Source organism: Coregonus lavaretus (genome assembly GCF_964263955.1).
Source record: "Coregonus lavaretus genome assembly, chromosome: 23".
NCBI lineage: Eukaryota > Metazoa > Chordata > Actinopteri > Salmoniformes > Salmonidae > Coregonus > Coregonus lavaretus.
In genome coordinates, this window is record NC_140010.1 from 15,611,838 (window position 1) to 15,639,367 (window position 27,530).

Sequence of the window (27,530 nt, forward strand, 5' to 3'; positions counted from 1 at the left end):
GTTTCGAGGCTGACGTTTGGCAACTCGAACCTTCAGCTCCCTCCACAAATTTTCAATGGGATTAAGGTCTGGAGACTGGCTAGGCCACTGGCTAGGCCACCTTAATGTGCTTCTTCTTGAACCACTCCTTTGTTGCCTAGGCTGTGTGTTTTGGGTCATTGTCATGCTGGAATACCCATCCACGACCCATTTTCAATGCCCTGGCTGAGGAAAGGAGGTTCTCACCAAGATTTGATGGTACATGGCCCCGTCCATCGTCCCTTTGATGCAGTGAAGTTGTCCTGTCCCCTTAGCAGAAAAACACCCCCAAAGCATAATGTTTCCACCTCCATGTTTGACGTGGGGATGGTGTTCTTGGGGTCATAGGCAGAATTCCTCCTCCTCCAAACATGGCGAGTTGAGTTGATACCAAAGAGCTAAATTTTGGTCTCATCTGACCACAACACTTTCACTCCTCTGAATCATTCAGATGTTCATTGGCAAACTTCAGACGGGCCTGTATATGTGCTTTCTTGAGCAGGGAGACCTTGCGGGCGCTGCAGGATTTCAGTCCTTCACGGCGTAGTGTGTTACCAATTGTTTTCTTGGTGACTATGGTCCCAGCTGCCTTGAGATCATTGACAAGATCCTCCCGTGTAGTTCTGGGCTGATTCCTCACCGTTCTCATGATCATTGCAACTCCACGAGGTGAGATCTTGCATGGAGCCCCAGGCCGAGGGAGATTGACAGTTATTTTGTGTTTCTTCCATTTGCGAATAATCGCACCAACTGTTGTCACCTTCTCACCAAGCTGCTTGGCGATGGTCTTGTAGCCCATTCCAGCCTTGTGTAGGTCTACAATCTTGGCCCTGACATCTGATTGATTGATTGCTTCTGTGGACAGGTGTCTTTTATACAGGTAACAAGCTGAGATTAGGAGCACTCCCTTTAAGAGTGTGCTCCTAATCTCAGCTCGTTACCTGTATTAAAGACACCTGGGAGCCAGAAATCTTTCTGATTGAGAGGGGGTCAAATACTTATTTCCCTCATTAAAATGCAAATCAATTTATAACATTTTTGACATGCGTTTTTCTGGATTTTGTTGTTGTTATTCTGTCTCTCACTCTTCAAATAAACCTACCATTAAAATTATAGACTGATCATTTCTTTGTCACTGGGCAAACGTACAAAACCAGCAGGGGATCAAATACTTTCTTCCCTCACTGTATTGTCGATAGGTATATCATAACCTAGGTTAAATCATGTGTACCAGATGGACGTCTTCTTGCTGTGTTTGTTTTGTTTATGTGCAGGTCAAGGTATGTATGTGTGTGCGCGTGGGTGTGTGTGTGTGTACTAACATGTATATTTGACTTGTGTTCTAACAAGTCTCTCCTTCTGGTGCATTGAGGGCATTTTAGGGAGTGGAGTCTAACCTTAGCCGAGGCAGACAAAGCCGTGTGGAGTGTTTGTGGCTGTCCTCCTCCCTCTAGTTTGTGGCTCCCCTCAAGATAAGGAAGAAGCAGACAAAAGTACCTCACAAAGGAGCTGTGTCTCTAATGGTGTGCTGTGTGAGCGCGTTGCCTGAGCAACAGGGTCCTCTCCTGTGGGGATAAGGCAGTAGAACTCTGGGGAGGGAGGGAGGAAGGGAAGGAAGGGGGTAGTAGTGAGTGGAGGGAGGAATGCGGTGTGAAGGCAGTCAGTGTAAACATGTAGCCTGTAGCCCAGGGATGAGTGCTCCGTCATGCTCTCCTCTACCCAAGAGTATTTCCTGTCAGAAGTGAAAAATAAACACATATTCAGACTTGATAGACTGAGTACACTGAGTATACAAAACATTATGAACACCTTCCTAATATTGAGCCGTCCCACCCCTTTTTGCCCTCAGAACAGCCTCAATTCGTCAGGGCAGGGACTCTACAAGGTGTCGAAAGCGTTCCACAGGGATGCTGGCCCATGTTGACTCCAATGCTTCGCACAGTTGTGTAAAGTTGGCTGGATGTCCTTTGGGTTGTGGACCATTCTTGATACACTCGCAGAACTGTTGAGCGTGAAAAACCCAGCAGCGTTGCAGTTCTTGACACAAACCGGTGTGCCTGGCACCTACTACCATACCCCGTTCAAAGGCACTTAAATATTTTGTGTTGTCCATTCACCCTCTGAATGGCACACATACACAATCCATGTCTCAATTGTCTCAAGGCTTAAAAATCCTTCTTTAACCTGTCTCCTCCCCTTCATCTACACTGATTGAAGTAGATTTAACAAGTGACATCAATAAGGGATCATAGCTTTCACCTGGATTCACCTGGTCAGTCTATGTCATGGAAAGAGAAGGTGTCCTTATGTTTTGTACACTCAGTGTAGTTTTGTGATTTTGTCCGCATGGACTGAATACTGAATGTCTGACTGGTTTGATTGATTGGTTTTTGTGGTTGTTTTGGCAGACCCAATATATCAGACCCAATGTGACTTAGTTATCACACATTTTCAGTATACTTATCTCACCATGATTATTCACCATTTGCACTGTTGAATATGTATGTTAATGCATCTCTCAATCTTTTCAATCCCATCTTAAAAGATGGCAGCGATGATGACATAGCCTTTGTGATGATGATGACGTCTCGACTTGTACCAGTAGGACACAGTTTTCCTCCTTCTCACCCTGTTCTTCCTCTCTGTATTTTCAGATGACAAGATGACTGGAGAGGCTTCTCCTAGAACCACGGATCGCTGACTACACTCAGACTCTTTTTCTATTCTATATCCTAAAGCCACAGTCGTTTGCAAGCAGGCATCTGGAGCGGCCTCCATACTCGGCAACGATGGCTCCTGCAGTGTGGAGGTGTCTAGTTCTACATTGTCTACTGCTCACCCTCATTCATCTCAATTGTTCAGAAGGTAAGTCCTTACGTGTTTGTGTGTGTGTGTGCGCGTGCGTGCGTGTATCTGCGCTTGTGCGAATACTATGTATTTATCGAATGTGTTTGTGTTCCATGAAAGTGTTGATTTGGCTCATTTTGCCATCTTCTAATGGGAGCGAAGAGTTGTGTTTTATCCTTAAAGGTTCACGATAGCGCTGGGACTGAGTTTTAGACCTGAATATCTGAGTGCAGTGCATCCATGCCTTTGTGCTTCAGAAAACGTTGTGTTTTTATATTGATTGGATGATTCTGTTCAGTCCTTGCATCTAGAACCTTCAATTGAAGGAGCTGTAATTTTGGCAAACCGAAGAGTTTTGGAAAAAACGACCAGTTTTTCTTATTTTTTATGCTACCCAAATCCATCTCATGAGTTTTTAGTTTCATTTCCATGCCTTACTTTAGATTAGTACGTTTGGCTGTAATTACAAGTTCTGTCACAAACTACTCTCTCTGTTATACCCATCAGAGGCATTGATGTCGGTTGGTTGCTATGTCTGCTTAATGACAATCATTACATGTCTGCTCTGTTTAACTCTCATTGTAATCAAATCACATGCTAGTGTGCCAAACATTGATTACAGCCAAACGTCAAAGAATATCAACTCCGGTGGTTTCTTTTATATTAAATGTCTCTCTTTTCTCATGTTTTTATTTCACACTTGCATAGATTTTACTTGTCTTTTGGTTTTATATTTAAATCTGACTGTGTGAAGTGATTAACTAAAAAGAGATGGGTATGGAACAGTCGAGCCAGGCATAACATTCAGAAAGAGATACACTCACTTTGTAGATTTATAGCAATTGTAGACCATACGAAATAATTCACAGGGTATTTTTCCCAGAAAAAATGAAAAAAGTACCTCAGAAACGTTTGAAGAATGGGCCTCTGATTTGAGCTTGTAGCTTGTGCTGAACGGTCCCGGTGATTTTCTTTTCGGGGGGAGTTCCTGCTTTGGTATGCAGAAAGAAAGTCAAGGTTTGGGGTTTCTCTTGACGAAGGCGTGGGCTCTCAGGCCTATGAATGCATATTTGCCCGTTCATCAAGGAAGGAATGTCTGGCTTTCCCTCTGAAAACAATGTCAGATCCATCCACATACCACTCACCTTTACCCTACCCCTCCATTTTGAATCATGAACCTCATTTCCATGGATTTCCGTCCCACAAAAAGGCCCCCTTCTTAATAATGACTTCCTCTCTCCTTAGTAAGGAGGAGATAGTATCATGATGTGATCATGAACACCCATGAACATTCCTCACGCTTTGAAAATCCTTAATGACATACTTGAGCAGAAAATGATTTTTTTTCTCTCTCTTGTCTCTGGGTTATTGAATGCTCATGCTGGGGTTTTGTTACAAGAGGAATGGAGTCAGCACAAATACCCTGACTGTCCCCTTATTCCATCGAGTTGATTAATGTTTGTAAAAAATGCAATTTGGTGGGTTTTCTCAAAACTACCCAAGATATTTTGTACATTAATATGGCAAGTAGTTTATGAATAGGGAGTTTTGGTGTGAAGGGAGAAAATATTTTATAAATGGCAGTCACATTCTTATTAGCATAATAGGGACATAATTGGATGCAAAGAGATAATCAGATCATCGAAAATTATGGTTCAGCGCATGTGATATTTATATTAAAATGTATCTGTTTCTCTCTATTTATCCACAATACTATTTTAAAAAAATATTTTAGTAATGTGTCTGTATTTTCTCTCCTTTTTCTACTGCTGTTTCAAATCATTATCTTGTCTGGCTACATATTGAGTAAGTACACTATTGTATATACAAAGTATGTGGACACCCCTTCAAATTAGTGGATTCGGCTATTTCAGTCACACTCGTTGCTGACAGGTGTGTAAAATCGAGCACACAGCCACTCCATAGACAAACATTGGCAGTAGAATTTGGGGCCTCCCGAGTGGCTCAGCGGTCTAAGGCACTGCATTGCAGTGCTTGAGGCATCACGACAGACCTGGGTTTGATCCTAGGCTGTGTCACAGCCGGCCGTGACCAGGAGACCCATGAGGCGGTGCACAATTGTCCGGGTTAGAGGAGGGTTTGGCTGGTCGGGATTTCCTTGTCCCATTGCGCTCTAGCGACTCCTTGTGGCGGGCCGGGCGCCTGCAAGCTGACTTCGGTTGCCAGCTGGATGGTGTTTCCTCCGACACATTGGTGCAGCTGGCTTCCGGGTTAAGCGAGCAGTGTGTCAAGAAGCAGTGCGGCTTGGCAGGGTCGTGTTTCGGAGGACGCATGGCTCTCAACCTTCGCCTCTCCCGAGTCCGAAGGGGAGTTGCAGCGTTGGGACAAGACTGTAACTACCAATTGGATATCACGAAATTGGGGAGAAAAAAGTGGTAAAATAATAATAATTGTGCCTTACTGAAGAGCTCAGTGACTTTCAGCATGGCACCATCATAGGATGCCACCTTTCCAACAAGTCAGTTCAGCGAATTTCTGCCCTGCTAGAGCTGCCCCGGTCAACTGTAAGTGCTGTTATTGTGAAGTGGAAACGTCTTGGAGCAACAACGGCTCAGCCACAAAGTGGTAGCTACACAAGCTCACAGAACGGGACCGCCGAGTGCTGAAGCGCTTAGTGCTTAAAAATGTTCAGTCCTCGGTTGCAACACTCACTACCGAGTTCCAGACTGCCTCTGGAAGCAACGTCAGCACAAGAACTGTTCGTCGGGAGCTTCATGAAAAAGCCTAAGACCACCATGCGCAATGTGAAGTGTCAACTGGAGTGGTGTAAAGCTCGCCGCCATTGGACTCTGGAGCAGTGGAAATGCTTTCTCTGGAGTGATGAATCACGCTTCACCATCTGGCAGTCCGACAGACAAATCTGGGGCTATTTTTAATGGTTCGGGCTAGGCCCCTTAGTTTCAGTGAAGGGAAATCTTAACGCTACAGCATACAATGACATTCTAGACGATTCTGTGCTTCCAACTTTGCGGCAACAGTTTGGGGAAGGCCTTTTCCTGTTTCAGCATGACCATGCCCCTGTGCACAAAGCGAGGTCCATATAGAAATGGTTTGTCGAGATCAGTGTGGAAGAACTTGACTGGCCTGCACAGAGCCTTGACCTCAACCCCATCGAACACCTTTGGGATGATTTGGAAAGCCGACTGCGAGCCAGGCCTAATCGCTCAACATCAGTGCCCGAACTCACTAATGCTCTTGTGGCTGAATGGAAGAAAGTCCCGCAGCAATGTTCCAACATAGAGTGGAGGCTGTTATAGCAGCAAAGGTGGGACCAACTCCATATTAATGCCCATGATTTTGGAGTGAGATGTTCGACGAGCAGGTGTCCACATATTTTTTGGTCATGTAGTGCATATCATTCCTGGAGCAGCAAACTGGGAGGGTATCATGTTAGTCAAGGGTGGTTTTAGACCGCCCAGCCTGTAGATATGAAGATAGAAGTTGACAACTAGATTCAGATCAAGACCTTAGAACAGTAGGGCCAAGACGCACATGCTCCTACATGCCATGTTCCTCTCACAATGGCAGTTATAATGAACTTCAAAAGAAAGGAAGCCAAGATTTGGGAGGATTATATCCTGCGGTTTATTTTGTGTAGACATTGTGTAGACGTTGTTGTGTTGTTAATGCCAGGAGTATAAAACAGGAAGATGAATAAGATTAAGTCATTTATCTTCTTTGTCTGTGTCATCTCTCTGTGTAGACGGGGATCAAGTATAACTTAGGAAACTTTGTTTTGTTTTGTTCCCAACAAGTGTTTGGATGTTGCAGGCGATATATTTCAGATGTGGTTTCTACACCAGGTTGTTATGTGTACTTGCCAAGCATATGAAGCTGCTCTAGAGGAAAGTTGTCAATGTTTTGTCTATTTTAATACCAGCCTTTAAGAAAAGTGTCAGAGGACTAAAGCAGACAGTCGTATAATTATTTTTGACATGGTCTACTCACCTGACACTTATGCATAATTTGAATTATATACCAACTTTTTCAGTCAGTGAAAATTGCCGAAATGTAGTCACTCTTAAATGGATACTTTGGGATTTTGCTAATGAGGCCCTTTACCTACTTCCCCAGAGTCAGGTGAACTTGTGGATACCGTCTCTGCGTCCAGTATGAAGGAAGTTAGAGGTAGTTTCGTGAGCCAATACTTACTAGTGTTCGCGCAATGACTGGAAGTCTATGCTATCTGCACTTGAAGTCTATGCTATCTGCACTTGAAGTCTATGCGATCTGCTAGCAGATACCATAGACTTCCAGTCATTGCGCTAGTTAGCAATTGCTCTAGTGCTAGTTTGCAACTTCCTTCAAACATCTCGCAGAGACATAAAAATGGTATCCACAAGTTCATCTGACTCTGGGGCAGTACATAAAGGGCCTCATTGCCAAAATCCTGAAGTATCCCTTTAATAGATATGAAGGGCTGAAATGTTTTAACTTAAACTATTTGCACATAATTTGAAATATCCCATGCATTAGCCGATGCATTGCTTTCAATAGCAGATCTTGCCTGAAAGTGATTATATTATTCTATCAACTCCCATACTTTAGTAATTTTATTCTATCAAGATGGTTATAAGGGTCAACTGTAAGTCCCAACTCATCAAAATGATTGGTCACAAGCCATAAGTAAGCTTGGCTGTGTATTGATGGAAAGGTCTCCCATGTGTCACAATGGTATTTCCAGTCGGCTATAAACGTACAGTCTGTCATCTGACAAATATGAACGGTACAGGTCTATGATAGGGCTATCATGAATTATCAGTCGAGCCCTGGTAGATTCACAGATGACTGACGAGACTGCGTTCTCAGTGTTGTGAACATCCACACAGAACGCCGTCTGATTTATCGCTTTCTCATGGCACATTCTGGCCCAAATGGAAGTCTTCCGTGAAACAAGACAGGTGTTATTGTTTGGACTTTTCATCTGGCCGTCACAGACGCATTGGGGAGGCAGGGGGGTGTCGCTGAGAGAGAGCTCTTAACCATCACATTCACATTCTTAATATGTTTATTAAACTACAGTCGTCATTATAATTCAGTCAATATTGGCAACATCATACAGTATATAACAATGCTTTCCCTCACAATGCTTTCTCAACATGTTCATATTTATGAAATGTGGCTTTTTGAACGTAACCTTGCAGAATTTTTCATGAATAGGAATTTGCCATTTTATTAATAACCAAAGATTCAAACGACAGAGAAACCCGGTAAACCTAGCTACGATTCGACCAAAACATGGAATTAAAATGAGACGACGCTACATCGAATAGGATCAGTATTTCATTCTAGAATGCAATATCACCCTTGATGGGGTCACCCTAGATTAAGAGCAGGAGTGATTTCCTGGGTCTTGGGTCTTCCTGGGTCTTGGTAAATCAAAAGCTGCAACAAGAATGTTCTCGTCTGTCCGTATGTACAATGAGGATTTAAGAGCGCAGGCCTTTGGGAGAGGAGAGGCCTAGTCTGCTTTTATTGTGTATTTAGATGTGATTGTAAAACTCCCTGTTATATGCCCCGATGATGAACAGGCACTCAATCTAATAGGATCGGAGCTAAGGCTCCTGACAGGTTGATTTCATTTGCTTAGCATGCCCCTAAATCTTGTTTGCTGGCAGCAACACAACCCAGCTCAATTCACAGCCTCACCGTCTCAGGTGGGTATAAACACACTGGACCAGATCCCTGCCTCACTTTTCCCACTCCAGACGTGAGATCTACAGTTAGAGTAAACGGAAGTTCCTCAGACTCAAACAACCCAACTCAAATAATGGAGGTGGCCAACTAATATTGTTCCCTACAGTAGAGAGGAGTTTCAGTTTAATTGAAAACCCCTGCCTGAATGTAAACTCTTTGAGTCAGTTTTCACGAGTCACTTCTTCCTAGGGCTTACAGATGGCATGACAAAGTAATGCATTTAATCCAGAGGGGAAACATAAGGCTTTTAAGTTAAATCAAACGATCAGTATGCCTGTAACAACACATAGGCTGTCTTTTTCTATATTCACAAAACAGCATTGAGACTTGAGAATAAGGAAGACGATTGAAGGTAATAGCAATGTCAGATTTTATTACAGTATAATTTCCAGTTCATATGGTAATATTTACATAGAGATGAATTCAAGCCAAGAGTATGTCACAGTGAATCAACAATATACACAAAATATAGCAAATACTAGACAACAAATAATAAAAAATGAATATTATTACAGATGAGACCAAAGACAAGAATAGCAATGATCAATGCAAACAATGCAATCAAAGTCCTGTTGCGCCATGACTATTTCTACCTGTGCTATTTAATATTTTAAATGGTTATTGTCAGCCATTTTCTGCTTCATCATGACATAGATTTTGAGCTTTAATGTGTCCGGGGGAGTTTAGTTCAGAAAAACATCCTGTTTCTAAAATTAATATTCTCTTGTTATAGGAAGAAAGGGATCTTGCTGGTATCAAAGGGAAAGTAGACTATAATTATATTGCATCCATAGAGACTGTGTGAAAATTGTCCAGAAATTATCCCTATTTAGAGGAATTTGTTGCTGACATTCACTTTTTACGCTGCAGTCGTTTTTGCAAGAGGTGATCATGTTTTGGGTAGCGTTGAATATGATTTACACCCCAGATGTTGATTATTCAAAAAAATGATATGGGCAAAAGAAAAAGGAGTGAAGTCATTCAAGTGAATTATGTTTGTGTGCATGCTTCTGGAGGCTGTATTTCTATCAGTGGTGCATTTGTCTGTTCAGACCCCTTGACTATTTCCACATTTTGTTACGTGCCAGCCTTATTCTAAAATTGATTAAATTCAATAAACACACAAAACCCCATAATGACAAAACAAAAACGGGGTTTTAAACATTTTTGCATATGTATTAAAAATAAAAACAAGAAATACCTTATTCACATACAGTGAGGGAAAAAAGTATTTGATCCCCTGCTGATTTTGTACGTTTGCCTACTGACAAAGAAATGATCAGTCTATAATTTTAATGGTAGGTTTATTTGAACAGTGAGAGACAGAATAACAACAAAAAAATCCAGAAAAAAGCATGTCAAACATTTTATAAATTGATTTGCATTTTAATGAGGGAAATAAGTATTTGACCCCCTCTCAATCAGAAAGATTTCTGGCTCCCAGGTGTCTTTTATACAGGTAACGAGCTGAGATTAGGAGCACACTCTTAAAGGGAGTGCTCCTAATCTCAGCTTGTTACCTGTATAAAAGACACCTGTCCACAGAAGCAATCAATCAATCAGATTCCAAACTCTCCACCATGGCCAAGACCAAAGAGCTCTCCAAGGATGTCAGGGACAATATTGTAGACCTACACAAGGCTGGAATGGGCTACAAGACCATCGCCAAGCAGCTTGGTGAGAAGGTGACAACAGTTGGTGCGATTATTCGCAAATGGAAGAAACACAAAATATCTGTCAATCTCCCTCGGCCTTGGGCTCCATACAAGATCTCACCTCGTGGAGTTGCAATGATCATGAGAACGGTGAGGAATCAGCCCAGAACTACACGGGAGGATCTTGTCAATGATCTCAAGGCAGCTGGGACCATAGTCACCAAGAAAACAATTGGTAACACACTACGCCGTGAAGGACTGAAATCCTGCAGCGCCCGCAAGGTCCCCCTGCTCAAGAAAGCACATATACATGCCCGTCTGAAGTTTGCCAATGAACATCTGAATGATTCAGAGGAGAACTGGGTGAAAGTGTTGTGGTCAGATGAGACCAAAATGGAGCTCTTTGGCATCAACTCAACTCGCCGTGTTTGGAGGAGGAGGAATGCTGCCTATGACCCCAAGAACACCATCCCCACCGTCAAACATGGAGGTGGAAACATTATGCTTTGGGGGTGTTTTTCTGCTAAGGGGACAGGACAACTTCACTGCATCAAAAGGACGATGGACGGGGCCATGTACCACCAAATCTTGGGTGAGAACCTCCTTCCCTCAGCCGGGGCATTGAAAATGGGTCATGGATGGGTATTCCAGCTTGACAATGACCCAAAACACACGACCAAGGCAACAAAGGAGTGGCTCAAGAAGAAGCACATTAAGGTCCTGGAGTGGCCTAGCCAGTCTCCAGACCTTAATCCCATAGAAAATGTGTGGAGGGACCTGAAGGTTCGAGTTGCCAAACTTCAGCCTCGAAACCTTAATGACTTGGGGAAGATCTGCAAAGAGGAGTGGGACAAAATCCCTCCTGAGATGTGTGCAAACCTGGTGGCCAACTACAAGAAACGTCTGACCTCTGTGATTGCCAACAAGGGTTTTGCCACCAAGTACTAAGTCATGTTTTGCAGAGGGGTCAAAAACGTATTTCCCTCATTAAAATGCAAATACATTTATAACATTTTTGATTTTTTGAGTTTTTCTGGATTTCTTTGTTGTTATTCTGTCTCTCACTGTAAAAATAAACCTACCATTAAAATTATAGACTGATCATTTATTTGTCAGTGGGCAAACGTACAAAATCAGCAGGGGATCAAATACTTTTTTCCCTCACTGTAAGTATTCAGACCCTTTGCTATGAGAATTTCCATTGATCATCCTTCAGATGTTTCTACAACTTGATTAAAGTCAACCTCTGGTAAATTCAATTGATTGGACATGATTTGGAAAGGCACACACCTGTCTATGTAAGGTCCCACAGTTGACAGTGTATGTCAGAGCAAAAACCAAGCCATGTCGAAGGAATTGTCCGTCGAACTGTCGAGGCACAGATATGGGGTAGGGAACCAAAAAATGTCTGCAGCATTGAAGGTCCCCAAGAACACAGTGGCCTCCATAATTCTTAAATGGGAGAACTTTGGAACCACCAAGACTCTTCCTAGAGCTGGCCGCCCGGCCAAACTGAGCAATCGGGGGAGATGGGCCTTGTCAATCTGACAGTGCTCCAGAGTTCCTCTGTGAAGATGGGAGAACCTTCCAGAAGGACAACCATCTCTGCAGCACTCCTCCAATCAGGGCTTTATGGTAGAGTGGCCAGACGGAAGCCACTCCTCAATAAAAGGCACATGACAGCACGCTTGGAGTTTGCCAAAAGGCACCTAAAGGACTCTCAGACCATGAGAAATAAAATTCTCTGGTCTGATGAAACCAAGATTGAACTCTTTGGGCTGAATGCCAAGTGTCACATCTCGAGGAAAGCTGGCACCATCCCTACGGTGAAGCATGGTGGTGGCAGCATCATAGTGTGGGTCGAGGGAAAGACGAACGGAGCAAAGTACAGAGAGACCCTTGATGAAAACCTGCTCCAGAGCGCTCAGGACCTCAGACTGGGGGAAGGTTCACCTTCCAACAGGACAACGACCCAGGCACACCGCTTCGGGACAAGTCTCTGAATGTCCTTGAGTGGCCCAGCCAGAGCCCGATGAAACATCTCTGGAAAGACCTGAAAATAGCTGTGCAGCGATGCTCCCCATCCAACCTGACAGAGCTTGAGAGGATTTGCGGAGAAGAATGGGAGAAACTCCCCAAATACAGGTGTGCCAAGCTTGTAGCGTCATACCCAAGAAGACTCAAGGCTGTAATCGCAAAGGTTCTTCAACAAAGTATTGAGTAAAGGGTCTGAATACTTATGTAAATGTGATATTTATGTTTTTTCTTATTTAATACATTAGCAAACATTTCTAAAAACCTGTTTTTGCTTTGTCATTATGGGGTATTGTGTGTAGATTGATGAGGGAAAAATACAAATTAATCAATTTTAGAATAAGGTTGTAACGTAACAAAATGTGGAAAAAGTCAAGGGGTCTGAATACTTTCCGAATGCACTGTACATACTGGTTACTATTCTGTATTTGCGTGTATTCATTTGTCGGTGGGCTGGTTTGTTTCCATTTATGTTTTAGCAGCAGTAGCACTGTTTGTTTGTGTGCCTCTGTCCGTCGGCTAGGTCTGTCTACTATTGATGGTGAATGAACACCACTCTGTCTGTAGCAGCATTGTATTAGTAGTCCCCCAAGGCTAGGGAGGCTGTGCCATGGAGCATGACCACACTTTTCTGTCCAGGAATGAAATGTAACCTCGGTGTGGGTCACCTGCAAACAAAAGGGCCATTGGACGATTTACAGGTATAAACAGCCCAAGATAAGAAACCCTTCTGCTGTGCGGGAAATTTAATAAGTGTGGTAAGAGGGGGAAAAGTCCCCCGAATCAGGGGACTGAGAAACAGAGGGACCGGGAGAGAGGGACAAAGAGCGTTTTTGTTTGCCTGGTACGTTATCAGTATTGACCTCTTCTTGTTGTAGCATACTCCCCCGTTGAGTGCGCAGGTCTGCCAGCCCACAATGGCTCCTCATCCAAGAGAAGGCGAAAAGCAGGGAACCAGGAAGCTGTCTGTCAGCAAGGTCTTCCCATCTGGCCAATCTCTTATCAGTGGCCAGGCTGCTTGTTGCTCGTATTGACCAGTGGAGGAGTGGAGGGGGCATCCCAGTCATCACACGCTAGTCAATCAGTGGTCAGTCAGTTAGTGTCTGGATTCTTTGTCATTCACTTCCTTGACCAATCTCTATAAGGGACACCTAATATGACTGTATATGGGATCCTGATATGTCTAACATGATTGTACTGCATGTCAGGAGTTGAATTGAACATTCACTGTAATGATAAGGTAACACATGCTAGAGTATCTGTTATCATGAATATGTGTCTTTGCATGTGGCGTATTCATGTGTGTGTGTGTTACCCTATCATATGTGTCTTCTCCTAGCCCTGTAGTCCCCTGGGGCTGGTTAGTCCCCAGTCAGCCCTACTGTTTCAGCTTCATTATTCAGAACCGCTGTAATCCCTGTTCCAGTCACCACTCCTCCTGACACACTCTGTCTGTGTTGTACTGAGGGAGCCTCCAGGGCCGGCTCAAAACACACATACACACAGGCACGCACACACACGTCCACACACATGCAGGGCCATGTGATGAGGAGAGGACCCCCCTTAGGGAAGCACCTGACTGGTTCCGGGACTTGAAGCAGAAAGCCCAGCTGGGGTTTAAGTGTGAGGGGTTAGGAATAGGGCTTTAAGGACGTTTAAGCATGCAGCACAATCATTCAGGGGAGATAAAGTGCCAAGCTTGCTACACAGGGGAGATTTTCCTTCCATATTCTCCTCTTTCTGTGTGTTTCATCAACTCCTGTGAAAAAAAGACATGCAACAATATTCTAGGCCGTCTTGCAGCAGTGAACTAATTCTGTCAACGTGATGATCTCCCGTGTGTGTGTGTGTGTGTGTGTGTGTGTGTGTAGGTTTTTCATCTGAACTCTCAACTACAGCCTTGAGTGATTTTAACATTTAACCCTACAGTCTGTGATTTAACCCTTGTGACACTTGTCTTTGCAAAGGGAGCCATTTCTTTTTTCTTTACTAAAACTAAGGTGAATGGGCCCACCTGAGTGCATAAGAGACGCCTGACTCTATCACGCTTTAGTCCCGGTGATATGACAAACCCTTTAGTTCTCCAGATGGAGACACGCATCAAAATGCTATCCATGTAATGCTCTCTTGCACGGCCCACCCACTGTTTTCAGAGAAAAAAGTAAACAGAAAACACAGTCTAGGATAGGGTTGGGCCAAAACCGACCCGCAAGTTATTTATTTTGGCCCCCCAGTCAAAAAAGACTAAAATCACCAGGAATTCAGCTAAAAATGTGTTTAGTTTAGGAAATCTGTTCCCAAGTATTCCCACAAATAAAAAGAGACATGATCGCGTCTCAATGTAATTAAGGAATGACATTATTGTTATTTTCAAATACAATCTCTTTTTGGACTTAGTTGTGGTCAATTTGCAGTATAATGTTCCGGCCCCCCAACCATCCGCTCCGACAAATTGCGTCCCGCGGCTGAATCTAGTTGCTTACCCCTGGTCTAGGAGATGAACTGGAGAGAACGACCATGGTCATGAATACCGTGAACCTGAAGCAACACCATTGTATTTTATCCATATTAAAGAGAGAAAAAAACATTACTGGGAGCATGGCTCTCACGACAAGTGGACTGACTTATACAGTTCTTTTTTAGAATGCTTATGGTACAGTATATCGGAACCTGGGGGTGTTTGATAGCAGTTGGCTGTCTGGGAAGTAGCGTTTAGCCTTTGGGGTTTGCTCTGCGGTCCTGTCTGACACTGTCTTTAGAAACGATTCCCAGCAAGGTGGAACAGAGACAGAGAGAGAGAGAGAGGAGGTGAGTGTCATGGAGATGGTGCCATATGTTCTTGTCGATTTGTATTATGGCAGTGTTGGTGGTTGTAATGAAATTTGCGCCTGTCGTAAAGTGGTGAAGCCTACACCGCCTGTTTTTCAAGCAGCTCCCCAAATCTCCTTCCCCATCTCCCACCTCACTCCCATGTGTTTTAATGTGTGTGTTCATGTTACATAGTATTTGTGAGATTATATAAAACATGTCAAACAGCAGACCGTTGCTGTAGATGTCATTTATTTTGTGATGCAGAGGGATTTAAAAAGAGACTAGTATGATCTCTAAACAAAATATAATACTTTTCGGCTTGAGCTTTAGAATGTCATGGACATTTACAATTTGAGACTAGTTTTATTTAATAAAGGGGTTAATTGCAATTGCCCTTTCGATGTCACCGTGATTTTCTTCATCAATGTACTTTATTTCGAAATGATTCTATCCTTTTGTTTTCTAATTATTTCCTTGGCCTGCAATCAACAAGTTCCATTGAGCAGATTAGAAATACTGCGGAGAACAGAGAGGGAAAAAATAGGCGAAACCTTGTTGCCGCTTTGTTCTCACGTGTTAAGTATTCAAATATGCTTTAGATTTTCCCCCCTTCTTAATTCCGGATATTGGATTATGGAGGCATCCAGCTCAGTTGGGGAGGAATGCTTGGCTTTCGAAGATCCCCTCTTTCTTCTAGAGACGTGGCTACCAGTAATGTTGAAGAATAAAATGACAAAAAAGACAAGCAATTTTGATGGACTCACGCTGTGTCTGCGGTGAGGCCACTCTTATTCCTAAAGGGCAACACCCTCCTTTTATCCTGTGGAGAAATGTTCTCTGTCAAGCCTGGGCCTAGAACAATGGGGGCCAGCCTGGGGGGGGGGGGGAACAGGACCATTTGCATGCAGCTGTTTGCCGTTTCCACGACCACAAAGACCAATCAAAGAGGCCTTAATGGAGGATGACAAGTGTCAACCAACGCCTAACTGTGCTCTCTGTCTGTCCGTCTGTGAAGGCCCTCGCGGCCCTCGCCATTCGTCTGTATCGCCCACCTCCAGAAAACGGGCCTATTTTTTTTACAGACTGATCAAACATTCCGGTATTTTTTCCCCCCTTTTTCTTTGCGACTCCTCTGTCTGAGAGGAGAGGATGGGAGTTTGGGGAGTAAAACCTCAATGTAGATTTCTGCCTAAATAGACAAACCCAAAAGGAATTATTTGTCATGAGATGGCCATTAACAATAACTAGTAATGCTGCATAGTTCTAGAAAGGTCTGGAACTCACCTTTCTGGTAAGAATAGTCATAAATTGCTGAGGTGTACTCCCTTTTAAAGACAAAAGCTCAAGTACATACAGTGCAGAAAGTATTCACACCCCTTGACTTTTTCCACATTTTGTTGTGTTACAGCCTGCTTTTTAAATTGATTAAATTAAAAAAAGCAGACATTGAATATCCCTTGAGCATGATTAAGTTATTAATTACACTTTGGATGGTGTATCAATACACCCAGTCACTACAAAGATACAGGCGTCCTCAGTTGCCGGAGAGGAAGGCATCCTCAGTTACTGGAGAGGAAGGAAATCGCTCAGGGATTACACCATGAGGCCAATGGTGGCTTTAAAACAGTTAGAGTTTAATGGCTGTGATAGGAGAACTGAGGATGGATCAACAACATTGTAGTTACTCCACAATACTAACCTAAATGACAGAGTGAAAAGAAGGAAGCCTGTACAGAATACATGATATTCCAAAACATGCATCCTGTTTGCAATAAGGCACTAAAGGAAAACTGCAAAACATTTGGCAAAGAAATTAACTTAATGTCCTGAATGTGAAGTGTTTTATGTTTTGGGCAAATCCAGCACAACTGTCACGTTCGTTGTGTAAAGGATCGGACCAAGGTGCAGTGTGGTATGCGTACATGTTTAATTTATTAAATAAACACTTGACAAAATAACAAAAGCAACTGAACGTGAAGTTCTAAAGGCTAACAACAACAAGCCGAAACAGAAACAAGATCCCACAACATAGGTAGGCAAAATGGCTGCCTAAGTATGATCCCCAATCAGAGACAACGATCGACAGCTGCCTCTGATTGGGAACCACACCCGGCCAACATAGAAATAGATACACTAGAATGTATCCAAATCACACCCTGACCTAACCAAACAGAGAATACAGGTGATCTCTAAGGTCAGGGCGTGACAGTACCACCCCCCCCCCCAAAGGTGCGGACTCCGACCGCAAAAACCTGACTCATTAGGGGAGGGTCCGGGTGGGCATCTAGCCTCGGTGGCGGCTTCGGACGTGACGTAGGCAGTAAACTCTTCTCCCATCCTGCCTCCCCTTTGCACGCCCGGTCCGGTCTGGACCCCGGCGCGATGCTCCCCCTCTGTCCTCCCACAATGCACCAAGTCCTGTCTGGGCCCTGGTGTGGGAGCCCTCGACCCTGGAGAGGGGCTGACGTCTGGTCCCGGCCCAGCAGTCCTCCCGCGATGCACCAAGTCCTGTCTGGACCCTGGTGTAGGAGCCCTCAACCCTGGAGAGGGGCTGACGTCTGGTCCCGGCCCAGCAGTCCTCCCGCGATGCACCAAGTCCTGTCTGGACCCTGGTGTGGGAGACCCCGACCCTGGAGAGGGGTTGACGTCTGGCTCCGGCTCGGACCCTGGTGGAGCGGATGGCCCCGGCATGGGGGAAGAGTAGACGACCGGACCTGGACTGGGCACCGGTGAAGCGGACTGCCCCGGCTCTGGTAGGGAGCAGATAACCGGAGCTGGACTTGGCACCGGTGGAACGGACTGCTCTGGCACAGGAGTGGAGCAGCTGACCGTTGCTGGACTAGGCTCCGGTGGAGCGGACTGCTCTGGCACTGGATTAAAGCAGCTGACAGGAGCTGGAGACTCTGGACTGCAGACCGTCGCAGGAGGCTCTGGACTGCAGACCGTCGCATGAGGCTCCGGGCCATGGACCATCACTGGAGCCTTCGTGCCATGGATCATCACTGGATGCTTCGTGCCATGGATCATCACTGGAGGCTTCGTGCCATGGATCATCACTGGAGGCTTCAGGCCATGGATCATCACTGGAGCCCGGCAAGTGTGGGGCGCTGGCCCATGGCGCATCGGGCTGGCGACACGCACCACTGGTTTAGTGCGAGGAGCAGGCACGGGGCGTACAGGACTGGAGACACGCACCACTGGTTTGGTGTGAGGAGCAGGTACGGGGCGTACCGGGCTGGCGACACGCACCACTGGTTTGGTGCGAGGAGCAGGCACGGGCCATATTTGTCTGTGAAGGCGCACTGGCGGCACAGTACGTAAAGCCGGTGCATAGCCTGGTGCCTGCACGGTCACACGCTCCTCAAAGCGAGTGCGGGAGTTGGCTCTCTTCTGAAACCTGGCTCCACCAGCCTCTGCTCTAAGGACTGAGCTCTCTGCTGCTGGAGGGTTAACTCCTCTCTCAGCTCTTCCTGTTGTCTGGCCAGCTCCTCTCTCAGTACACTGAAACTTGGCTCCTCCTCCCTGTGCTCTAAGGACTGAGTTCTCTGTTGCTGGAGGGTTAACTCCTCTCTCAGCTCCTCCTGTTGTCTGGCCAGCACCTCTCCGTGCATCCACTGACTCCTTCTCCCTGTGGGCCTCCTGCAGCGCCTCCCTCTGAAGGGAGCTCTCCTGCTCTCACTTAGCTAACAGCCCCCGTAAGGTAGTTATGTCCTCTCTCATAGTGCTGAGCTGCATGTCTTGGAGGGCCTCTAAAATAGCGGCCTCCTCTTCCTCCACAGTCAGCCCTTTCAGGGCCTCCTTCTGCTCCGTGTGCCCCCCCATTTTTTTTTTTATTGGGGCTGCCTCTCGTGCTTCCTTCGTGGTCGGCACCGTCGGCGTCACCGTTGTTCATCTCCTGCCTGGGCTTCTTCCTTCGCCCAGGGTCCTTTACCGGCTAATATCTCCTCCCATGTCCAAAATGTCTTCCCCACCTGTGTCCAGGGTGTCTGCTCCTCCTGGCCACGTTGCTTGGTCCGTTGGTGGTGGGATCTTCTGTCACGTTCGTTGTGTAACGGAACGGACCAAGGTGCAGCGTGGTATGCGTACATGTTTAATTTATTAAATAAACACTTGACAAAATAACAAAAGCAACTGAACATGAAGTTCTAAAGGGTAACAGCAACAAGCCGAAACAGAAACAAGATCCCACAACATAGGTAGGCAAAATGGCTGCCTAAGTATGATCCCCAATCAGAGACAACGATCGACAGCTGCCTCTGATTGGGAACCACACCCGGCCAACATAGAAATAGATACACTAGAATATATCCAAATCACACCCTGACCTAACCAAACAGAGAATACAGGTGATGTCTAAGGTCAGGGTGTGACAACAACACATAATTGAGTACCACTCTTCATATTTTCAAGAATGGTGGTGGCTGCAACATGTTATGGGTATGCTTGTCATCGGCAAGAACTACTGAGTTTTTTTGGGATAAAAATTAACGGAATAGAGCTAAGCACAGGCAAAATCCTAGAGGAAAACCTGGTTCAGTCTGCTTTCCAACAGACACTGGGAGACAAATTCACCTTTCAGCAGGACAAGAACAAGGCCAAATATACACTGGAGTTGCTTACCAAAACGACATTGAATGTTCCTGAGTGGCGTAGTTTGTTTTTACTTAAATCGGTTTGAAAATGGCAAGACTTGAAAATGGCTGTCTAGCAATGATAAACAACCAACTTGACAGAGCTTGAAGAATTTAGCCAATCAGTTGTGTTGTGACAAGGTAGGGGTAGGATACAGAAGATAGCCCTATTTGGTAAAAGACCAAGTCCATATTATGGCAAGAACAGCTCAAATAAGCAAAGAGAAATGACAGTCCATCATTACTTTAAGACATGAAGGTCAGTCAATCCGGAAAGTTTCAATAACTTTTTGAAAATGTCTTCAAATGCAGTCGCAAAAACCATCAAGCGCTATGATGAAACTGGCTCTCATGAGGACCGCCACGGGAAAGGAAGACCCAGAGTTACCTTTGCTGCAGTGGATAAGTTCATTAGAGTTACCAGCATCAGAAATTGCAGCCCAAATAAATGCTTCACAGAGTACAAGTAACAGACACATCTCAACATCAACTGTTCAAAGGAGACTGCGTGAATTAGGCCTTCATGGTCAAATTGCTGCAAAGAAACCACTATTAAAAGACACCAATAATAAGAAGAGACTTGCTTGGGCCAAGAAACACGAGCAATGGACATTATACCGGTGGAGATCTGTCCTTTGGTTTGGAGTCCAAATTTGAGATTTATGGTTCCAACCGCCGTGTCTTTGTGAGACGCAGTGTAGGTGAACGGATGATCTCCGCATGTGTAGTTCCCACCGTGAAGCATGGAGGAGGAGGTGTTATGGTGTGGGGGTGCTTTGCTGGTGACACTGTCGGTGAGTTGATTAGAATTCAAGGCACACTTAACCAGCATGGCTACCATAGCATTCTGCAGAGATATGCCATCCGATCTGTTTGAGTTTAGTGGGACTATCATTTGTTTTTCAACAGGACAATGACCTAACACACCTCCAGGCTGTGTAAGGGCTATTTGACCAAGAAGGAGAGTGATGGAGTGCTGCATCAGATGACCTGTCCTCCACAATCCCCCGACCTCAACCCAATTGAGATGGTTTGGGATGAGTTGGACCGCAGAGTGAAAGAAAAGCAGCCAACAAGTGCTCAGCATATTCTTTTTACATTTTAGTCATTTAGCAGACGCTCTTATCCAGAGCGACTTACAGTTAGTGCATACATTTCTTCTTTTTTTCATACTGGCCCCCCGTGGGAATCGAACCCACAACCCTGGCGTTGCAAGCGCCATGCTCTACCAACTGAGCTACACGGGGCATATGTGGGAACTCCTTCAAAACTGTTGGAAAAGCATTCCAGGTGACCCTGGTTGAGAGAATGCCAAGAGTGTGCAAAACTGCCATCAAGGCAAAGGGTGGCTACTTTGAAGAATATAAAATATATTTTGATTTGTTTAACACTTTTTTGGTTACTATATGATTCCATATGTGTTATTTCATAGTTTTGATGTCTTCACTATTATTCTACAATGTAGAATATAGGTAAAATAAAGAAAAACCCTTGAATGAGTAGGTGCGTGCAAACTTTTGACTGGTACCGTGTATATATATATATCAACAAAAGTGCAAGAATAGGGCTTGAAATGAGTGAAACGCTTTCTAAATATAGTAACAATCAAATTATAAATGACTTACTGTAAGATTTCATCTTGTAACTGTAAAATAAATATGATCATATTTAGTGACAGTACAAATTTGGCCCCATTTTATATACAGTGGGGAGAACAAGTATTTGATACACTGCCGATTTTGCAGGTTTTTCTACTTACAAAGCATGTAGAGGTCTGTAATTTTTATCATAGGTACACTTCAACTGTGAGAGACGGAATCTAAAACAAAAATCCAGAAAACCACATTGTATGATTTTTAAGTAATTAATTTGCATTTTATTGCATGACATAAGTATTTGATACATCAGAAAAGCAGAACTTAATATTTGTTACAGAAACCTTTGTTTTCAATTACAGAGATCATACGTTTCCTGTAGGTCTTGACCAGGTTTGCACACACTGCAGCAGGGATTTTGGCCCACTCCTCCATACAGACCTTCTCCAGATCCTTCAGGTTTCGGGGCTGTCGCTGGGCAATACGGACTTTCAGCTCCCTCCAAAGATTTTCTATTGGGTTCAGGTCTGGAGACTGGCTAGGCCACTCCAGGACCTTGAGATGCTTCTTACGGAGCCACTCCTTAGTTGCCCTGGCTGTGTGTTTCGGGTCGTTGTCATGCTGGAAGACCCAGCCACGACCCATCTTCAATGCTCTTACTGAGGGAAGGAGGTTGTTGGCCAAGATCTCGCGATACATGGCCCCATCCATCCTCCCCTCAATACGGTGCAGTCGTCCCCTTTGCAGAAAAGCATCCCCAAAGAATGATGTTTCCAACTCCATGCTTCACGGTTGGGATGGTGTTCTTGGGGTTGTACTCATCCTTCTTCTTCCTCCAAACACGGCGAGTGGAGTTTAGACCAAAAAGCTCTATTTTTGTCTCATCAGACCACATGACCTTCTCCCATTCCTCCTCTGGATCATCCAGATGGTCATTGGCAAACTTGAGCCGGGCCTGGACATGCGCTGGCTTGAGCAGGGGGACCTTGCGTGCGCTGCAGGATTTTAATCCATGACGGCGTAGTGTGTTACTAATGGTTTTCTTTGAGACTGTGGTCCCAGCTCTCTTCAGGTCATTGACCAGGTCCTGCTGTGTAGTTCTGGGCTGATCCCTCACATTCCTCATGATCATTGATGCCCCATAAGGTGAGATCTTGCATGGAGCCCCAGACCGAGGGTGAATGACCGTCATCTTGAACTTCTTCAATTTTCTACTAATTGCGCCAACTATTGTCCTGTAGCCCATCCCAGCCTTGTGCAGGTCTACAATTTTATCCCTGATGTCCTTACACAGCTCTCTGGTCTTGGCCATTGTGGAGAGGTTGGAGTCTGTTTGAGTGTGTGGACAGGTGTCTTTTATACAGGTAACGAGTTCAAACAGGTGCAGTTAATACAGGTAATGAGTGGAGAACAGGAGGGCTTCTTAAAGAAAAACTAACAGGTCTGTGAGAGCCGGAATTCTTACTGGTTGGTAGGTGAGCAAATACTTATGTCATGCAATAAAATACAAATTAATTACTTAAAAATCATACATTGTGATTTTCTGGATTTTTGTTTTAGATTCTGTCTCTCACAGTTGAAGTGTACCTATGATAAAAATTACAGAACTCTACATGCTTTGTAAGTAGGAAAACCTGCAAAATCGGCAGTGTATCAAATACTTGTTCTCCCCACTATAACTGACGACAGACCATTTTCTGCCAAGCCTCCTCTGAGCGACGCAGAGACACCATTCAAATGTCTTTAGACTCGTTATAACTTCAGCTTTATGCACAACGTGATTTTAGCATTTTGTGTTTATTCATATTGAGAGCTCTAATTTTGGCAGAGAATATCACATTGAGATAAGACCATGATTGCTGAAATCGCTGGACTGTCCCCCTTAATATGCCGTGTCCGAGAAGGAGAGCAATTTGATGATTCTTCTGGAAAGGCCAGAAAATTGGACGTGTCTCTCCCTATGCAAATGTCGGGTGTGTAACCTGACACTTCAAGTCAGTTCCGCTGACAGTGGGAAGCAGGCAGATGGTACTTTCTGGCACTATAAAAAACGATTTTATGTTCAATGCGGCATCTCCATTGGCCGTACAGTATTTACAGCGTTGTGGCCTCCGCAGAAGTGAAGGCATTCATACTTCGCAGAGCAGAGATGTTGTGAAGGGAGTTATCAAGGAAGTTAATTTGTGTTTATACAGGACGTACCGCCCCACCTACCGTCAACCGATCATGTCAATGTGGAGCTATATGGAGTTATACGGAGCCCTCCGCATTGTTAAAGAATTTTGGAGGCACACGGCATTGCCGTACGGAGCTTGATTTGGCCTCCGGAGGCTCCGCATTGCATCACACCTTCCGTACGGATCCTCCAGACAGCATGCCAGATCAAGCATAAATCGGCTTTAAGGCACTGGATCCGGTCCAGAATCGCTTAAAGTCCTCTAAATAGGGGACTTAACATCAGAGGTTCTAAAGGTTGTATTGGATAGACCTTTTAAAGGACAAAACAATCCTGGGAAAATGAAGGGGTTAGGATGAGGGGCTAAACATGACTGTGACTGTATACTGTGTGTCATCGTATGGTGCTCTAAACTGCTCCCCAGTTGGCCAAAGCCAATAGCTTTATATCAAACCCCAATTTTATTAAAAATATTTATGTTTTATTCTCTGGGTTTTAAAAGCATGAAGACGATGGCAGTGCGCCACTGACTGGGCCTGTATTTTTCAGATGCCCCGCCTGCCTGCTCAGTGCTCTGGAGCTCAATAGCAGGCTTACCGTTGGCTGGTCAGGGGGAGGAATCTGAAAAGCCTACTTTCTTTCCCCCAGTCAGTCAGTCACTGACCAGAATGCTTGATAAGGCGCCGTCGTTTCAACAGGGCCAGGAGTAGGGGATCACAGCCAATTATGGGACAGAGTAGACTTGCACAGCGGTTGCCATGGCAATTCGATTGAGCGTTCTATATTTAAGTGATAATGTCCGAGAAGCTGGTGTTTGGAGAATATATTGGCACAGGTGTTGTTCGTCGAGGGCCGGCAAACCGTGCCAAACATCGGCTTCGGGGGCATTATCACTTTTATACAATGGGTTACCAACATATTCAAATAATGATTTACATATTTTCACTAAAAACATTATTCTGATTAATGTATTGATACAATTTCATCCTTCCATGAGATATAGTTCTGAAACAAATCTAAGGTTGCTACCCAAGCCTGGTCATTCGTTTTATCGGTTTGGTTACCAGAGACGCGACCCAGTTGCTAAGTCTTTTTGTTCTGTATCTATGGACGCGACCCAGTCGTTCATTCTAAATGTTCCATTGCCATACTGGCTGGCAACGTTCTTATCCCCTACGCTTGCTAGCTAGCCAACTACAGCTAACTTCGTCAAACATTGCAGTCAGAATAATAGCAAAGTAGCTGCATTTTAGTTTGTTTAAGCTGTTTTCTAGTGACATTTATTTGGATACATCCATAACAATGAGCTAATGATGAGCAATTTCGCCTGGCATAGAAAATGTGATCTCTCATCAGGACACTGCTGTTCAGAGGAGCTAGCCAACAACACAGCTAACACAATCACTTCAAACTGAAGCTGGAAAGACGGCAAACTTGCTGCATTTCATTTCGTTTGACCTGTTTTCTATTTAAATGCCTTTGTATATATACATCAAAATTATGCCAGCTGATTCATGATTTCGACTGGCTGAGAGAAGCTGCCTGTCTGTCTTGTCACGACTCCGGACACATTCATTACAATGGGACAGCTGGAGATCGGATTTCAATATTCAAACAATGTTACAAATGTCAGAGAGACAGACAGCAAGGTTTATACAAATCTCCGCTGTTGAAAATCAAATGCCAGTCTAAAAGAAATGGGAGATAATGTCTAGATGCTTTTTAAAGTGGAGATCAAGTTTATACATTGCCTGGCTGGGCTGATGAGAGAGTGGATTGCGCAGTGATATGGAACAGAGTAAATAGGCATTTTAATGTCATAGATTTAGCCGGTGGTAACTTGTAGAATAGACACCGGCTGGAATGCGGTCTTAACCAATCAGCATCCAGGAATTGACCCACCCATTGTATAAAATATATTATTGACTGGATTTACTGGCCTGCTGGATGCAGCCGTAGGATGATTTAATGTTAGTCTGAAGGAGCGATAAAGAGAGAGAGGTAGCCTTGCTTCGTTCTCTTTACACACACAGAATGTGCTATCGACTTTCCCTCCTGTTTTCTGAACTGTTCTGAACTGCAGGTGGCTGTCCAACGTGCTTGTGTCCTGTGGCAGTTATTTTCCTACCCACTGCAAAGTTGGAGCAGAGCAGTCAAACAAAGCTACATGGAGCCATTAGATTCAAATCTTTTCACACTTCCTCAAGACATCATGCACACAATTTTTTTTCTCCCCCCGCGCAAACCTCAGCCCCATTTTTTACTTTTAATAAAAGTCTCCACATAAAAGTGATGTTCCAAAAAATTTAAGTGGCTACGTTGTAAAGTACCAGTTATCCATCTGTTCACTTCATTGTGTTGCGAACGGTTGGATCTAATGATGATTGAAGGAACATGATGTGCAGTTCTCAAACAGAAACAAATAATTTTTTCAGTCCATTATTTTCCCCAATAGGAAAACAAAACAATATTTTCTCAAAACATACACTTTTTGGGGAGAGATTTGTCATGATACGTGTCCAGTTACCAGGACATAAGACGGTCATTAATGAGATCCATGCTATCTGAAGGGAGCCAAGGGACGAGGCAATTTGTCCTTGTGGGCACCCAGTATAGTCAAGATACTCCCCCTTAATTGATATAGTGTTGCCTATGACCAGATGGATCTATACAGTACTGGGGAGGAGGAGGAGGCAAGCGAGCCCCAGGCTTAATCAATCGCTAGGCTTCAATTGATAGCAGCTGTGTGTGATCAGACCATATAGTGCCCTGATAGATGGCCTATAGCTAGCTGGTGGACAGAAGGGAAAGGAGGGAAAATACAGTGAGGGGGTAGCTAGCTACAGTCCGCTCCAAAGGAGGGTTTCTCCATTGAGAAACTCTAAAACCCCATGAAACGCATTATTTCTGTCTGCTTTCTGTAGCCAGTGTGATAAAGCTGTCACTCCCTCGATGAGGAATGGCCGCGGAACCCGTTCATTAGTCTTTGTGGTGAAGTTGAAGCCGCACGGTCTGTGTTTCATCATTCACCATTCTGGACAGGTTTCTCATGAAATAAAGGGTACATGGGTAATTACAGTAGTTGTAGCAGTTAGTTGGACTAGATGGAATGAACATACAACCCCCAACGGCACGTACATCTCAACTAAGCAGAATCTACAGGCCAATTAGCATCCATGTTTATAATTTGCTATATATTCATGAAAGTTGGAAGTTTACATACACAAGTTGGAGTCATTAAAACTCGTTTTTCAACCACTCCACACATTTCTTGTTAACAAACTATAGTTTTGGCAAGTCGGATAGGACATCTACTTTGTGCATGACACAAGTAATTTTTCCAACAATTGTTTACAGACAGATTATTTCACTTATAATTCACTGTATCACAATTCCAGTGGGTCAGAAGTGTACATACACTAAGTTGACTGTGCCTTTAAACAGCTTGTAAAATTCCAGAAAATGATGTCATGGCTTTAGAAGCTTCTGATAGGCTAATTGACATCATTTGAGTCAATTGGAGGTGTACCTGTGGATGTATTTCAAGGCCTATCTTCAAACTCAGTGCCTCTTTGCTTGACATCATGGGAAAATCAAAAGAAATCAGCCAAGACCTCCGATTTTTTTTTGTAGACCTCCACAAGTCTGGTTCATCCTTGGGAGCAATTTCTAAACGCCTGAAGGTACCACATTCATCTGTACAAACAATAGTAAGCAAGTATAAACACCATGGGACCACGCAGCTGTCATACCGCTCAGGAAGGAGACGCGTTCTGTCTCCTAGAGATGAACTTACTTTGGTGCGAAAAGTGCAAATCAATCCCAGAACAACAGCAAAGGACCTTGTGAAGATGCTGGAGGAAACAGGTACAAAAGTATCTATATCCACAGAAAAACAAGTCCTATATCGACATAACTTGAAAGGCCGCTCAGCAAGGAAGAAGCCACTGCTCCAAAACCGCCATAAAAAAGCCAGTCTACTGTTTGCAACTGCACATGGGGACAAAGATCGTACTTTTTGGAGAAATGTCCTCTGGTCTGATGA

The 27,530-nt window shown here is 44.3% G+C and overlaps 1 protein-coding gene across 1 annotated transcript in view; it reads left to right on the forward strand.

The window, feature by feature from the left end:
* Positions 1 to 2,807: 2,807 nt before the first annotated feature.
* The window catches only part of LOC311150637 (adhesion G protein-coupled receptor L2-like), a gene marked incomplete at its 5' end in the record, with an annotated part of 133,947 nt that continues 109,224 nt past the window's right edge, over positions 2,808 to 27,530 (forward strand). The window contains one exon of the mRNA XM_084188128.1: positions 2,808 to 2,883. Within this exon, the coding sequence (XP_084044254.1) occupies positions 2,808 to 2,883 (76 nt within the window). The remainder of the gene's footprint in view (positions 2,884 to 27,530) is intronic.